The 17,063-nt window shown below is 41.8% G+C and overlaps 1 protein-coding gene across 3 annotated transcripts in view; it reads left to right on the top strand.

Annotated features, from left to right (window-relative positions):
* Positions 1–17,063, top strand: part of LOC140730599 (BTB/POZ domain-containing protein 3) — an 80,302-nt gene that overhangs the window by 48,912 nt on the left and 14,327 nt on the right. Inside the window, exons 3-5 of one of the 3 annotated variants that reach the window (XM_073051275.1) lie at positions 3,564–3,780; positions 6,758–6,848; positions 9,833–9,951. In XM_073051275.1, coding sequence (XP_072907376.1) covers positions 3,644–3,780; positions 6,758–6,848; positions 9,833–9,951 — 347 coding nt within the window. In that variant the 5' untranslated portion in view covers positions 3,564–3,643. Of the gene's footprint in view, positions 1–2,970; positions 3,781–6,757; positions 6,849–9,832; positions 9,952–17,063 lie in introns of those variants that run through there. The other 2 variants (XM_073051274.1, XM_073051276.1) reach the window with 2 other exon arrangements.

The following is a 17,063-nucleotide window of genomic DNA, read 5'->3' as shown; positions in this document are numbered from 1 at the left end:
CCAACTCCATGCACATCAAATGACCTGTTTTACAAGAGACTGACTAAGTACTTTGGGGGATGCTTGTTTAATCTGCTTTTGAAGAGGGCAATTCCTCCTTCCTGTGAACCTTGTAGCAATTCTACTAGAGACAATTGTGCTTAAACTCCATCACCACACATGGCTGATTGTTTCTGAAAGATAATTGAAAACATACAAGACTTATTAATATGTTTCCTAGAGAATAGATAACCCATTATACAGTACTTAGTGTGTGCCTGTATCTTTCCATCATCTTCAATGAATGTTCCAGAAAAGTCTTCTGATAACTGAGGAGGCAATGCATTATAGTCGGCTGTAGATCACACTGATTGCACCCCTGATCCTCTCCTTCTCAGTTTTTATTTAATTTGAACAGCAGAGTTTACCATTTAAAGAGTTTTTAATACTTCCTGTTGTGTCAAATAAAGTGCTCTTCATCAGCCAGCACAATAAACATCCTGAGCCAGAAGCAAGATTGAGTGCTTCTTACTGAGTGACCCGGGCACAACCACTAGAGTCATAGGCTTGAAATTCGCTGGAGCTTGATCTGAAGAGGACCAGAATTATTTCGTTTCCACCAACTACTTTTGATTATTTCTCCTAAAATGAACAAGTGCTATTTTAATATCAAGAATAGCTGTCTTCAAAAGTAGAAATGTAGCTTTTGCAAACGTGTAACAAACCGAATTGTATGCAGATTTCCTCACAGTCTACTTGTATACAAAGAAAACCTCTTCAAGAGCAGACCACAGTGATCTTGAATGGAAAAATGTCAATCTGTATGTCCATATGTGCTGCTATGTTCAGTCATATCTGTGTGTTATGGACTCAGTATCAATATGATATTTGAATATAAAGCAGAATTCATATTGCACCACCAGTGACTCAGTGGTGGGGTGAGTTTTACAGTAAAGCCCATAAGCAGATTGCATTCAAATAGCACAGCAGAGCAAACAGTCTACAGCATTATCACTTGTCAACTTGTACTCCTCACCCTCTTCCCCAATCCCCACCTTCTTGTTCTGACTTCTGCCCATTCCCTTCCTGGTCCCGATGGAGGCCCTCGGTCCAAACCCTCGACTGTTTATTCCCCTCTGTAGATGCTGCCTGACTTACTGAGTTCTTTCAAAATTCTGTGGGTACTGCTCAGGATTTACAGCATCTGCAGAATCTCTTGTGCTTATAGTCTGCAGTGTCTTTTAACAAATCTCTGAATCTGAACCGCAGCAGCTTCTCTTGCTGAGGCCGATTTTCCGAGAACCGTGGGTGACATATTTCTTTATTAAAGCTCTGTTTTCTCCCAGAGACCACCCATTTTAATTCCACTTCCCATTCCCATTTTGATATGTCCATCCATGGCCTACTCCACTGTTGTGATGAGGCCATAGTTAGGCTGGAGGAACAACACTTTATATTCTGTCTGGGTAGCCTCCAACCTGTTGGTATGAACATCGATTTCTCAATTTTCTGGTAATACCTCCCCCCCCCCCCCATTGATTTCCCATTCCCTTTTCCCTCTCTCACCTCATCTCACTAATCAACTTCCTAGCTCTTTACTTCATCCCTCCCCTTCCCAGTTTCACCTATCACCTGGGGTTTCTGTCTCCCCTCCCCCCACCTTTTAACTCTACTCCACAGCTTTCTTTCTCCAGTCCTGCCGAAGGGTTTCGGCCTGAAACGTCGACTACTTTTTTTCATAGATGCTGCCTGGCCTGCTGCGTTCCTCCGGCAGTTTGTGTGCGTGCGTGTGTGTGTTGCTGGGTTGTTCCAGCATCCTCAGATCTTCTCTTGTCTGTATTTTTATGTTTTTTTCTTAAAGGACCTGATGTTATATCACAAATAGTTGCTCCATTCCCACATCTGGGTCCAGAACCACTCCCAATATTCCGATTCCTAGTCACAGCATCACACAGTGGTGCAGACATGGGCCATTTGACTCTTCATTTACAGTACATGCCATACTCATCCAAGTTCCAATGTGGCAATTCAAGTGATTTTTAAGATTTTTTTTTAAAATGCAAATACTATCCTGAGGCAGCTTGATTCAGGTTTCAACCCTTCTCTTGTGTGAAAAAAAAATCACACTCAGATCCCCTCTAAACCTCCTACTTCTCGCCTCATATAAGTGATGACATTTTAGACCCCCCCCCCCCCCCCCACACCAGGACAGACGCACAGTTCCTGCTGCCTGGAATTTTGTGGACAAGCTAGAGGATGCAGTCCAGAAAAGGGGTGCCATAGCAGAAAGACTTGTAATTATGAGCCTTTCAGGAATTTGGAGCACTCCGTGGAGGTTGATAGCAATGCAGTACTTTTGTTATTTCGTAGAAAACTCACCTGCAAATTTTGTACCTCGGTCCCACAAAGAGCAAGATAATGATATTAGAGCTTAATATTGGCCAGGATAGCAGTGAAAATCTCACATGTTAGTATTGTAATGGGGCAATGGGATGTGTCACATCTGCCCAGGAAAGTAGTTTAATGTCTTCCGACGGTGCAGAATTTCCCTCAGAATCGCGCGGGAGTGTCAGCCGAAGATCTTTGAGCTCCAAATCTGGTGAGGAATTTCACGCTTTGAAACCTTCTCAGAACCGAAAGCGCAAATCAGGGCTGACCTAACCCGAAAGAGCGAAACGTGGAATCATTCCCAGTCACAACAGTGATCGATGAGGGAATGCCCAATAATCCCCCATTCCAGTTTGGCTATGCATTGCCTTCACAGGGAGAACCCGTCCCCCAGTACATTATGTAAGGTTTCCGAAAGAAGTGATGAGATGTTAACCTGACGTAGTGTTTCTGCCGAGGGGAGAAAAGACGAAGCTTTGTGCAGAGACACAGGATAGCGGCGTGTGTATGCCTGCCTACGAGTGCCCCTTTAACTGCTGGCGCTGTGCATTGACTCTGGGTATTACAGTAGGTGTCAGTATAGTTTCTTGCCCAGTCGCTGCCGGGGCTCCCAATGCTGGCTGGTAGCCACTCTCCGTCTGCAGGAGGACAATCTCGATCGCTGTTTTCTTTCTTTTTATCGTTCCCCGAGGAAAATAAAAATCCTCAGTAACTTAAACATCATCCGACAGTCGCCGTGAGAACAAGAACTGAACTCTCAATAGAAATTCGACCAAGTGCATGCAACAGAGAGAGAGCTGCACATAAGAGAGAAAGAGGGAGAATCTTGTTTATTTTAATCCGATCTGCGGCAGGACCCAATTCATAACAATTAGTCAGCCGTAGCCGGAAATATCCCCAGCTCCGCGCCGCTGAAGGAATAGTGCAGGCTTACAAGTGGAAACTGGATGAGGATGCTGGAGTTACAACCAAGACAGCGATTCCTGACCTCGGATCACACTTGAGCACAAAACAGGGAGTGGGGTAAAGGTCTTTATACCTGCAAGGAAAATTCGGGGGAGAATTTAAGTCCTCGAACATCAGCCCACTTTAGCTCCCTCTGCACCTACAGCCTCCCGGCTGCCGTTCAGATGCACCCATGGTCGATGCCAAGAACAGGAACATGAAGTGTCTGACTTTCTTCTTGATGCTTCCAGAGGCGGTGAAGAAATCCAAGAAGGCATCGAAGGCCAGCCGGCTGCCGGTGTGCTACGAGATACTCACACTCAGGAAGAGGATGGCCGCGGAGATGTACAGCGCCAAGAAAGTGGCCGGCCCCAGCATCAGTGTCCAGAGTCATCAGCAGAACCTCAACAACAACAACACCATCCAGGGGACTAACTGGCAGGGGCTGTACCCCACCATCCGAGAGAGGTAAGAATAGGAGACCCTCGACTCGCAACTCTCCGGTAAAAGGTGTTTTGTCTGCCGACGATCCGAGTAAGCTGTCTCTTTTTCCTCAACTATCACAGCCTACAGGTAACCAAGCACATCTTTCCTTCCAGATCCTCATCTTATCGACAGGTCGGGTTGCATTTTCCGTTTTAGATGGGAAACAGTTTGTAAACTTACAGTCTTGTGAATTTGCTTCATTCATTGAGGGCATGGATTTAACTGTTGTTGACTGTAACTAAACAATTGACAGTAATCAACCCGCCCTGGATAAGGTTTTTGATTTAGAAGGATTTTTTTCTTAATATATTTTCCTATGCTATACCCTTTAGGGCAGAGATGAAATAATTGGCACTGGTTGTCATGGAAGCCCTAGAAAGGAGCTGTTATTTAAAGGAAACTGCTCACATAGATGCTTTTCTTTATTTTTGTTAATGGGTGATGTCTGTTTAAAACTCTTAAGCAGCAGTCAAGAAAAAAAAGCATTTGCCCCCAAATGGTAGAAGATTGTGCAATGTGCTTGTCAAAATTGGTTAAGTTCTGTTTTTCTTTTAAAAATAAATACACTGGCTGTTAACTTGAATACAACCCTTTCAGCTAAAATAACAACTGTGGTGGGAGCAAGCTTTAAAACCTGCCAGCTGCCCAATGAGGGGTAGGGAAAGGGTTTCTCAGGAAAATGCAACCAGGACCAGAAGGCAGGGTTTTAAAATCACTGCTAAAGGTGCAGAGGAGAGAAACGGAGGAATTCGTTCCTCCTCGGGTATTTTCTAGGGACCCTCTTGAACGGGTGATAGTTGTTACTTCCACAATTGATTTTAAAAAGGAATTGTGTTTAAAATACGTGCAGGACTATGAACCCAGATTGTAGAGTGTGGGTTTTGAGGAGGTGGTTGTATGGGAGAGGTGGCTGACTGGGCAATGGTGGGACTGTCTTCCTCTCTGCTTGGAAAGAAAGAAGGTACAATGAGCAGAATGCCCCCTCTGGACTGTCAGTTTAAATGTATCAAGGTTGACAAATGTGTAGCCAATATGTCATGCAGAAGTAGGCTATTGAGCCTGTTGTGTCCACACCAAACTGCTTGAGCCATTCAGCCTAATCCCAACTTTCAGCATTAGCCACGTAGTTCTACAGCTCTCAGTTCTTCATTTCCATGTCAAGTATGCTTCAGGTGTGTTGAGGGTTTCTGACGTTGTCAGACTTTAAGTCAGCGAGCCTCACATCACTATCATCATCCGGTTGCAACAATATTTCCTCAACTCTCCTTGAATTCTTCTACTAATTCAGCACAGCACAGTGGTGAAGCTAATAGGACCATGGCTTCTCAGTGTAGGAGATCGGATCCAACCATAGCCTGACATGTGGAGTATGCTTGTCCTCTTGATGCCTGTGTGCATTTCCCTTGAAATGTGGGTGTAGTTTCCTCCCACATCCCACATGTGGGTTGGTAGGTTAATCGGTCCCTGTGATTTGTCCCGAGTGTGAAGCTGAATAGTCAAAACTGGTGGTGGGTGGGGGGGGGGGGGGATGAGATCTGTGGAAAATAAATGGGATTAATGTAGGATGGTTGATGGTTAGCACAGACTGAGTGGGCCAACGGCTTGTTTTTCTCTTATGATTCAATTACCTTAAATCAGTGGAGACACAAGAGACTGCAGGCGCTGGAGTCTAGAGCAACAAACAATTTGCAGGAGGAACTCAGCAAAGTGAGCAGTATCTGTTGGAGGAAAGGAATCGGTAACATTTTGGGTCTTGATGTTGTTCAGCCCGCCAAGTTCCTCCAGCAGATTATTAGTCACTTTAGATCTATGTTTATGACTCACTGTTAAAGGAAGTATATTCTTATTCATTTTATCTAAGCACCTCACATTTTCATATATCTCAATTTGATCTCCCCTCTGTCTCTCCTGATCTAGCGAAAGCACCCTGTGCAACTCCCCTTACAATTAAAATTTTACAGTCCTTGTTACAAACCCATAAATCCCCTTAGCAACATCTCCAGCACAATCACATCTTTTCTCTTATCTTGCTACTTGAATTATGCGCAGTACATACACCATGGCTTAACTGATATTGCACAGAATCGTAACATCATCTCGCTGCTTTTATAGCCTATGCCTTGGTGAACAAAGGAAAGCATCTCATCTACTTTTAACCCATTGTCCTACCTTTAAAATTCCATGGACTTGCATTCCTCTATTACTTCCCACCTGATATAAGACACATTAACAAAGTCAGCTGGCAAGTGTACACTCAGTGACCATTTTATTACGTACAGGATTGGAACCAGTGTGGTCTTCTGCTCCTGTACCCATCCAACGTGCTATGTGCTCAGAGCTGTTCTTCTGCACACCATTGGTGTTGTGCAGTTATGTAAGTTACTGTCACGTTCCTGTCAGCTTGAACCAGTCTGGCCACTCTCCTCTGACCTCGCAGTAACAGGCATTTTTGACCACAGAACTGCTGCTCACTGAACGTTTTTTTGTTTCCTTCACCATTCTATGTAAGCTGCAGAGAATGGTGTACAAAAAAATCCCAAGTGATCAGCAGTTTCAAACCACCCCGTGTGGCACCAACAATCATCCCACGGCCAAAGTCACTTCAATCATATTTCTTCCCCATTCTGGTATTTGGTCTGATCAACAACTGAATCTCTTGATCATATCTGTATGTTTGTTTGCATTGAGTTCTTGCCACATGATTGGCTGATTAGATATTTGCATTAATGAGCAGGTGTACCTAATAAAGTGGCCACTGGGTGTATTTTCTGGGAGTGAGATTAAACATTGGGAGACTTGAAAAGGGGAAAGGCTTCACTGGACATCTTAGTTTGAATTAGGTTAAAAGTTTGTATGAACAACGTATTACATGGGGTGACATTGCATTTATTTGTGTAATATTTTCTGACAGAAAACTTGTGTAACCTTTCTTTCTCTCTGCTTCCTTAATCTACTCTAGAAATGCTGTGATGTTTAACAATGATTTGATGGCAGATGTTCATTTTCTGGTCGGACCACAAGGTGGGACCCAGAGGTTGCCAGGACATAAGGTAAGCAACAAACAGTATGTAATGCATGTTAAATGATTATTTAACAAGCATCAACATATACCGTTAAATGAATCGGCAATCTATTTACTTAGAAGGAGCCATTTTTGTAACTGTAAGCAGCCATATACTAAGCTAAGGACATTCTTTTTAAACATCTCTTTATTGAGATGTATAATGTTTGCAACACTTAAGGTTTTATAAAAATCTCAAAAGAGTATAATAAAATAAATAGATTTGTGAACATCATGGTCTCAGAGTAAATCTGGTATTTGACTACAAACCATTTGCATAAGACACATCCTTTAGGCAACAGGTTTGTGCTAATTATCGCAACGTTAGTGCTTGGAAAATAAAAGTGTGGGGGAATATATGCTTGCTAAAAAGAGCTGCATTTATTCAGAACTTTGCCTTGGAATACATAATGCTGACATTTAGTGTAATAAGTTTATTGCTGTTCCATTTCTGCCGTGATCTTGTTCAACAATCAGGACTCTGTTGAGAATTTCATAAGAACAGTATCCAAAAAATCCATTTTGTCTCAATGTACAGTATTGTGCAAAAGTCTTGGGCACATGTAAAAATAAACTCTAACATGAAGATGCTTTCTAAAATAATTGTAAAGTTTCTAAATATCAAAAAGTTTACTATAAAGAGCAGTAAACAGTAAAAAAAAACACACTAAAATATGGGCTGACCACCCTTTGTCTTTAAAACTGTATTAATTCTCTTAGGTACATTTCGTGCAGCTTTATAAGAAAATTGGCTGGTAGGTTGTTCCAAGCATCTTGGAGAACTTGGCATGGTTCTTCTGCAGACGATGACTACCTTGCTTGCTTCTGTCTCTCCAGGAAATCCCAGATGGCCTTGATGACGCTGAGATCAGGGCTCTGTGAAGGCCATACCATCTGAAACTATATAAAAAATTCTAGGGTGCCAATATCTTTTATACAGTACTGCATTGTCACATGAAGCAACGATGTTACTCCTCACATAATGCCTTTCCTAATTAAAAGTAACATATAAAGACAAACAAGCCCACCTTCTTCAGGTCAGGCAGCATCTCTGAAAATGAATGAACTGTTGCCATTTTGGGCTGAGTCTTCAACAGAACTGGAAAGGAAGGAGGAAGAAAAGCAAGTGGCGGAAGGGGAAGGAGGACAAGCTAGAAGGTGCTAGATGAAGTCAGATGGCTGTGGAATTTAAAGGGTCGGAGCAGAAGGAATCTGATGGGAGAGGAGAGAGAACCATGGGATAACGGGAAGAAGGAGGGGCACCGGGGGAGGTGATAGGCTGGTGAGGAGAAGAGGTAAAAGGCCAAAATGAGGAATAGAAGGCAGGTGGGGGGGGGGGGGGGGGGGGAGGAAAAAAAGGAGAGAAAAAAAATTACCAGAAGAAAAAATAAATGTGCAAGCCATCAGGTTGGAGGCTACCTAGATGGAATATGAGGTCTTGCTCCTCCACCCTGAGAGTGGCATTGTGGCAGAAGAGGAGGCCATGGACCATCATGTCACAATGGGAATGGGGATTAGAATTAAAATGGTCACTGGGAAGTTCTGCTTTTGGTGGCTGGAGCAGAGGTGCTCGACAGAACAGTCCCCCAGTATAATATATGTTGCGTCTCACCAGTGTAGACAAGGCCACATAAGGAGCACTGGATACAAAGAACGACCCCCACCGATTTCGTAGGCGAAATGTTGCCTCACCTGGAAGGACTGTTTGAGGTTCTGAATTGAGGTGAGGGAAGAGGTTAATAGGCAGGTGCAGCATTTCTCTCCTTGCAGGGATACGTACCAGGTGGGAGATTAGTGGGGAGGGACGAATGGACAATGGGATCACAGTGGGAGCGTCCCCTGTAGAAAGTGGGGGGGGGGGGGATGTAAAGATGTGTTTGATGGTAGGATTCCATTGAAGATGATGGAGATTGTAGAGAATAAAGTGTTGGATGTGGAAACTCAAGGGATGGTAGGTGATGGGAAGATGGGCTGAACACAGATGTCTGGGAAACGACACAAGTTGGGGGACAGCTTTGTTGAGCATCTCTGCTCTAGCCACCAAAAGTGGAATTTCCCAGCAGCCAACCATTTCAGTTCTTATCCACATTACAGTCCATGGCCTCTTCAATGGAATCCTACCATCAAACACATCTTTACATCCCCCCCCCCCCCCCTTTACAGGAGCAAACCTCAGATTCCATCTAGTTAGCCTCCACCCTGATTTCTCCTTCCAGTTCACTTATCCCACCTGGTTTTACTCAACACCTACTAGCTTGTCCTCTTTCCCCTCCCCACACTTGCTATTCTAGTGTCATTCTCCTTCCTTTCCAGACCTGATGAAGAGTGTCGGCCTGAAATGTCTATCTACTGTTTATTCATTTTCATAGATTCCTCCAGCACTTTGTGTGTGTTGCTCTGGATTTCCAGCATCTTGTGTTTACTATCTTCTTCAGGTGGAAAACTGGCTATCAGAACCACCCACACTTTTTTAAAATCCCATTCAGACAGTCTGATTTTTTAAAAATAATTGCAAAAGATTATATAATTTTCCCCTGTGCTGGGGCTGGTGGAAAAGAATTATCTGTCAAATCTTTTAATCACATTTAAGCACCACATGCAGTGTGTACTGATTGGCCTCCTTACTATAATATAATGTGTTTCACAGCTCTGTGACCAATGCAAAATGACTGGGAATCCCTCTGCACCACAATCTGGGTTATCATTGAAATGTCGGTTGTGTGGGATCAATGTTCATGGTCGAATCATAGTATACCTTCAGGAAAGTAACATAGTGCTACAAATTAGATTATTTTAGCACCATATAAAATTGCAATTCCATCTGCAGTTTCTTGTTAGTGCCTTGGGGTGCAATTTATGTATTTTTTTTGCAAGCACAGATTTAGTCTTTTGCACGTTGGTGAGTATTTGTGTAAGATTGAAAGTCCATACTGCCGTTTGATTATAACTAGTCTTCTTTCTTTCCTCTTGAAGTACGTTTTGGCTGTTGGGAGCTCAGTATTTCATGCAATGTTTTATGGGGATCTTGCTGAAGATAAGGAAGAAATTAGAATTCCTGATGTTGAGCCCGTTGCTTTTCTCGCTATGTTGAAGTAAGTGTTGTTGTCTGTTAATTAACTCTGTTCAACTCCTTTGAGTAAAGAAGTTTTGTTACAAAGGAAGTGGTGTCTCAGTGATATGGGAGTGGGAGTGGATTACAATAAATTTATGTAGTGTCAAATACAGCCAGATATGTTGTACACTTGCTAAAATATCTTTAAAGTTTATTCTTCAGTTGCTCAAATTTGTTGCTAAATTTAGTGACTTAGCTTTGAACTTCCAGCAGACTTTATTTATTACCCTTAAAAACTGTAGCCATGATAAGTTTAAGCACCCTCATCTACTAATCTAGAATTCCTATTGTATTACTTATCCAAACACCCAACAACAAGATACACCTTTTTAAAACATATAGGGGATATGGGATTCACAAGCTGAGCTGATACTTAATTGCTCACCCCAGTTGCCCTTGAGAATTGCCCATCCCTAGTTGCACTTCAAATACTTTTCTAAGTTAAGGGTGTCAACTTCTATAAGGTAGGAGTGAACATCCTTAATTTAGTAAAGTATCTGAAGGCTTGCCACGGAAATATTATCAAAGTTTCACCATGAGTTTCACTTGAGGAGAGCTGGCTGATAGCCTAGCAAAAAGATAGGTTTCAAGCTTATCTTAAAAGGATAAAAGGGAGAGAGGTGGGTTGAGGGTAAGGATGTGAGGTTGAGATTGTCAGGGTGAGAGGACGAGATGGGGGTGGGGGAAATAGGAATAAAAGCTTACAGTCCAATCAGCATAAGACATTTTCCCGTGTTGATATCTGGTAGTCGATAAGAAGAGTAATATTGCCACTAAATTTAATTGGAAAAATAGGACTTTTATTCTCATGAAAATGAGCTTCCATAGTCCAAGGAGCAAAATTAGTGCTATACTTCCTTGTTCTTGACACATTCTATATAAAGAAAAACAGATCTCTGCAGTTGTGTAAAAGTTTAACAAAATATAAGTTTGTAACTGAAGGCAGAAGGTCTTCAATATGAGTTCCAGTTTTCTGAATGTAAAGTAGATCAAGAGAACTTTGGCTATAAACAATCCAACTCCCAAAGCCAGCTGGACTTTTATTTTAGTACATTTTTATTGTAATTCATAAGGTGTATTGATTGCATGCTTCCAAGGCTGAATGCTTTTTCTTTGTTGGTAATGAGATCATTCTAAAGGGCTCAAACTTTAGATGTTAACTTCCCATGTAAACAGTTGCTACAAAATAACATTATGTACAAGTAGTATTAATGTCATCAGAAACAACTATTTGTTTTAAAGGGTTTGATAATTAACATGTCTGAAAGTAGTAGTTAGAACTGGATGTGTGTGTGTGTGTGTGTGTGTGTGTGTGTGTGTGTGTGTGTGTGTGTGTGTGTGTGTGTGTGTGTGTGTGTGTGTGTGTGTGTGTGTGTGTGTGTGTGTGTGTGTGTGTGTGTGTGTGTGTGTGTGTGTGTGAGAGAGAGAGATTTGATATTTGTACAGATAATATTTACATTCATATTAAATTCTAACTAAATGGGTCATGCCAAGGAACCCTCTTGATTTGCCCTGAGGTCTCTGTTAATTTAAAAAAGTTAGCATATTCCAGGAAATTCAGTGTGAGCACAAGGTCAAACGGAAAGAAAATTCCATTATGCAAAGTACTGAATCCTGAGGCATTTTGAGAAAAGTTACTTTAGATACAAGTGTCTCGACACAAGCTCTTGTGGGATTTATAATTTAAATGAAAAATATTGTAGTCACTGGAAATGAAAAAAAAACAAAATTGCTAGAAATACTCAGTTAGTCAGGCAGCATCTTTGGAGGGGAAAACAGGTAATTTTTCAGGTTACCGATCATTTGCAGAACTGTGAAATCTGTAGTTCTGTTCTTGTTTGGCAGGTTTCCAGTTTGAATTACTGCACCATTGGATTATTTGGGTGGGGTGGGCATAATAACGGCAGAAATGTGAGTGATGTTATGGTACAGTGGACAGGGTTGTAGGGATATAGTGGGGTTAAGGTGGGGTGTGGTGGTGATGCGGGGATGGGTAGGTGTGTGATGAGTTAACCTGGCCTATGATGACTTTGTAGTTGGGTGAATGTAGTGTTGTTAGGAGGGATGCGGTGTGGTGGGCTGGCTTGTGTAGGCAGACAAGTTTTAGCAGGTTAGGTAGGGACGCGGTGGAGTTGTGGCGAGTCTGCTTGGGTGACATTACCTTTCCCAAAATTGTAGCAGCTGTCACAAATAATTTGAAAATCAACTGGTAATGCAAAACACTTGTCATTAGTAAGACTTTTCTTGAATAACTATATTTGCTGGGGTATATTTATTTTAATATAATCACCATTTAAGTAACTATTTATAGTTGTAAGAAGTAGTTCATATTTCCTGTCTGATAGTATTTCATAATAACTGCTTTATGTACTCATTCCAAATGCTTGTCAGGCATTTAGCATTTTAATTGAACTTTGAGACTCGTGTATAGGCACGCGTGTCTAGGGAGCCCCAAATTTCACTGACAGCCTCCAGACACACTTCACTTCACCCCCACTCCGCGGAGCCAGTCTCTCTCATTCACTCTATTGTGTGTACACACACACAATGCCTAGTTAGAACTTACATGTGCAGCCTGAAGAGGGCCAGTCTGGGCTCAAGTTTAATTTGCTTCATCGCTTTAGCTTTGAATATATGAAAAGTGCAGTGTTACTGACCTTGATGATGCGATATTTTATACCTCATTTTCCACTACCGTGGATGCTCCACTCCTGGAGAAACCTTTCCGTGGCAGTGAAAAGTTACAGCCCAAGCTCATTGTGGATAAGTGGTGGGTCCAGACCTCCATACCTTCAACCCAAGTTTGTGATGATGACCATCCATTGCCCATTGTCCTTCAAGACAGACGGATGCCAACCACCACTGTATATGGTTTTCCTGTAGGAAACAGCACCAGGTTGCTCACAGCAAACTCCCACAAGCAGCATCATGATATTCATCATAAAATCTGTCCTCTTGAGGTGCAGTAGGTTCCTTAAGGTTGTCATAACCAGTGGTTATAGTGGAGATAAGCTCCCACCACCTATTAAATGCTCCTAATGGTGTGCGTCTCAAATAACCTGGCCTTCATGTGTGGCTGAGCCACTGAGCCTGGCAGCTCCATTTCTACTGACAGGGAAAGGGACAAAGGCAGGTGATGGATGCCATAAAACCAGTCGCTTTGGGCAAAAGGGGCTTGTCAGCCATGGTAGGCAGATCACCTTGGAGAAGGAAGACTCTGATCTCCATCCTCCATTGCCTTGCGGCCATACCCACTCATGGGCAAGTCTTCAGGAGTAAACCTCAAGGAAGAATCTGGAGCTGGAGTCTCCGATGTTGAGTTCAGCTCCTGAGATGCCGCTGTATCGACCTCTGCCGTTCCTTCGGATTCATCAACTGAGTGGAGGTGGGAGCCTGCTGTATGGGCAACTGCTTGCTCTCCCTATTGCAGTGCCCTGGCTTGTGTATCATGGGGACAGCTAGGATGCAACATCCATGGTCAACCCCAACCAATGGAGAGCCTCAAGATGAGGTGTATGTTGCCAGAATACAAGAGATATTTTCCCAGCACTTCCACAAAATAGCACCATAGAGTTTTTAGTATGCAGCTGCTGAGAGGGTTAAAGAGGCTTTGGTTCAATGTTTCATTCTGAATGAAGGCACTGGATACAGCTCAGTAATCTCTCAATACTGCACAAAGATAATAAGCTACTTTGTCCTATGTCTAAGACCTTGGAGTAGAACTTCCATTCATAGCTCTGTGACTCAGGTAAGAGGACAACTAACTGAGCCAAAAGTCTTTCACTAATAATTTGGGTGATTTGACAATCTACAGCCAATTGTGGGTTTACTTTTGTCTTAATAATCGATCTGAAAATAAGATTGCATCTATTGTAGGGCTTTTGGATGTCCCCAAGCACTTTGAAGCCAATTAAGTATTTTTGAAGAGTAGTCATTATTGGCAATGCATAAATCTTTTCTTTTAATTTTGAAGGCAAAATTTTACGCCTGTGAATTGGAAAGTCATTCAAGCATTCAATATGACGATATCAAGGCTATATTCTCCTTTAATTCTGAGGTGCATTCAATCACTGACAATAGAACTGCTAATTACTAAAGAGCTGTAGTCTCTTTAGTCCTAGCGACACAATCTGAATTCGCCAGTCTCTAGTTAGATTTTATAAAAATTAGCGGAATTGAAATAACCCCAAATGGCAGTCTGGGGAGAAAAAGAGGAACGAGAGGCAGATTGAATTGCTGCTTTGAATAAACTGCACGCATAAAGAACACAAATGCAGTTAGGAAGTGCAAGAAAAGATGTTCCCAGTAAAAAAAAATCCACCTTTTATAACTTGCAAGAGCAAGTAAAATTCGTTCTGTTTGGCATGCCAGCAGATAATAAACTGGTCAGATTTCATTCTTGCCACATGGCAAATTTGATTGTGAAATACAGAACAGAACAGGGCCGATTACAGTCAATAAAATAACTTTGGGTACATAGTGTATCGTTGAGAGATTCTTTCCTGATATGTTCCAGATTGGGATACTGCATAAATTCCCAACTGTAGGATTTAACATTGCATCAACAATTCACTTTCACTCCCTTATGATTAAAATCAATTAGTTTTATTTGTCCAGGGAAAGCAATCTCAAATTAACTAAAGTGGTTTCAAGTTACAAAAACAAAGAAAACTGGAACTGTTCAGCAGGTTAAATGTGGTGTGGAAGACAGGCAATATTTCAGTGAAGTCCCTTCATCGGAACTGGAAAATGAGAAGGCAAGCATGGTTTTAAGTTGCAGAAAGGGAAAAAGGTGAAGAGAATAGAGGGAATGTCTCTGGTAGGGTGCACACCATGGTTGTCAAGGTAACAACTACTTCAAGAACTGACGGAACAAAATGGCGCAGAAACAAGTTGAATTACAGACAATCCCTGCATTACGGTCAGTCAGATTACAGAAATTCTCCTTTACAAAATTCACAAGTCATGATTCAGAAATTTGAGGTATATAATAAAATTTGCTGTCACAGAATTTGTGTGGGGAAAAAAATTACCACACTATTTACTTTCAACTTACATTCCTTGACACCTGCACAGATGACGTGGCTGCACTTTGCAGAAAATTGCGATGCAGATCTTTTTTTTCTGGATAGAAACACTCCAGAGCACAGGGATTGCCTGCATAGCAAATTGAAACAGAGAAGTACAGCCATATCCATGGAAGTGGGAGGAGGGTTACCTAAAATTCTCAAACTCGGTGTTAAATTATGAGAAATTAATCAGGAGATGAGATGCTGTTCCTCAACCTTAGGATGGATATCAAAGGAGCAATATTGGACATCAAACGCAAGATATTAGAGTGGAACAGGGGCAGTGAGGCTCAGGATCACTCTTGTGAATTGAATGGAGGTTCATTCCTAAGTGATCGGCCTATTTACTTTTGGTTTCTGCCAAAGCATTGACTCTCGCCAAATGATGCTGTTTGACTTACTGGACTGTTTCCAGCATATGCACTTTTATGTTGCAATTAATTACTGGTCCAAAAGAGCAGAAAATGCTGGGGGAAACGCAGCAAGTCAGGCAGCACCTGTGGGAAAGAAACAATCATTATTTCGGGCCTGTGACCCTGCATTGTTTTGGTTGTCTCTATTTTGAATTCCTTTCCTTCCCTTATCTCTGAGTAGCTGACTACATTTTTCTATTGTTCTGACAAAAGGTTGCAGGCCCAAAACTTTGACTGTTTCTCTTTCCACTGATGTTGCCTGACGTGCTGAGACTTTACCAGCATCTTATGTTTTTGTTCAGATTTCCAGGTTCTGCAGTTTTTTGTTGCCATTAATTAAAATGGTAGTGTAGAATACAATAATAAGGTAATTATATGAACAGTTAAGTCTTGGGTGGAGGAGAACTGTCTAGTAGCTGATTTTGGCTGAGCTCCGCTGAACATATAACAAAGCATTGAGGTTAATAGTTAACCCTAATCCAGCATTGATTCCTCTGTAGCTCTTACAGAGTCAGAGTTTTGATATAATGTTGCCCTTTTCCTGTTCTCCTTCTGCAGGGATATTCTCGTTGCTCCTTTGAATTTCCTGCTAAAATTTGCTTGTTTCTGGCAGGCAATCATTTATGAATTGATGATGCTGAGTCTCTTGGTATCCACGGCACTATCTCTATCTAACCTTATCAGCTTTGTTGATTTCTGTTCTCTGTGTCTGATGTGAGTTATTATTCTTCCCGTATCTACCAATGACAAACCACATTTTTCCCTTGTGCTAATAACATTTCTCATTTCTTTTTCCCCCATCATCCTTTTCAATGTGGGCTCCCATTGCTTGGTAACATAGCTTGTATGTTTATTCTCACAACATTATATCAAAACTCTCTAGCAGACCCTCAGACTCCATAAGACCTGGAAATAAAAGGTTGGCGTCAATAGAAATCAAAACTGTTGGAGTGTTGTAAATATCCACTGTCTTCCAGGGTTAAAAGATTGCCACCCTTACCCATCTTGGTCTTATTACGACTCCTGTCCCAAACCAGCTTGGTCATTCTTAAGCAACAGAAGAAGCACTATAGGAACTCCATAGGTCAGGCATCATCTGTGGAGGATAATGGGCAGTCAATGTTTTGGGTTGAGATTCTTCATTTGCATTTGCCTCTTAAGTAACCTCTGAAGTGGTTTGGCAATTTTTTCAGGTGTAGACAAATACCCAGTTATATTTATGTCTTTCATCGTTTTCTGCTTGCAAAGATAATAGTTTTCGGATGTCTCGTGGCAACGGGAGAGAATGTTGATAGTGCGGCCAGGAAATGCAAAAGATTGGTTTATCTTTTCTCGGTTTTTGTAGTTCATGTTTTTTCCTATAAGAAATCAGAACTATCAGAGAAATGTCTCTTCTTGGAATGGCTAAGCCTGCAAGGTTTTTTACAGTTTCTTGATAGAAAGGAACAGATTGACTGAAAGTAAAGATCAGGAGATATATAAGTCAGGCTGTCAATTCACTGTCTCCTGGTTTGCACTGTCACATAACTAGAGCTCTGCTTTAGAGTGTTAATGATGTTGCTCAAATAAAAATGGGCTTGTTGTTTAAATATTGTAAAAGAAAGCTGTTT

Source organism: Hemitrygon akajei, chromosome 7 (assembly GCF_048418815.1).
Source record: "Hemitrygon akajei chromosome 7, sHemAka1.3, whole genome shotgun sequence".
Taxonomy (NCBI): Eukaryota; Metazoa; Chordata; class Chondrichthyes; order Myliobatiformes; family Dasyatidae; genus Hemitrygon; species Hemitrygon akajei.
The sequence above is the reverse complement of the archived record's forward strand: the minus strand, read 5'-3'. Positions and strand labels throughout refer to the sequence as shown.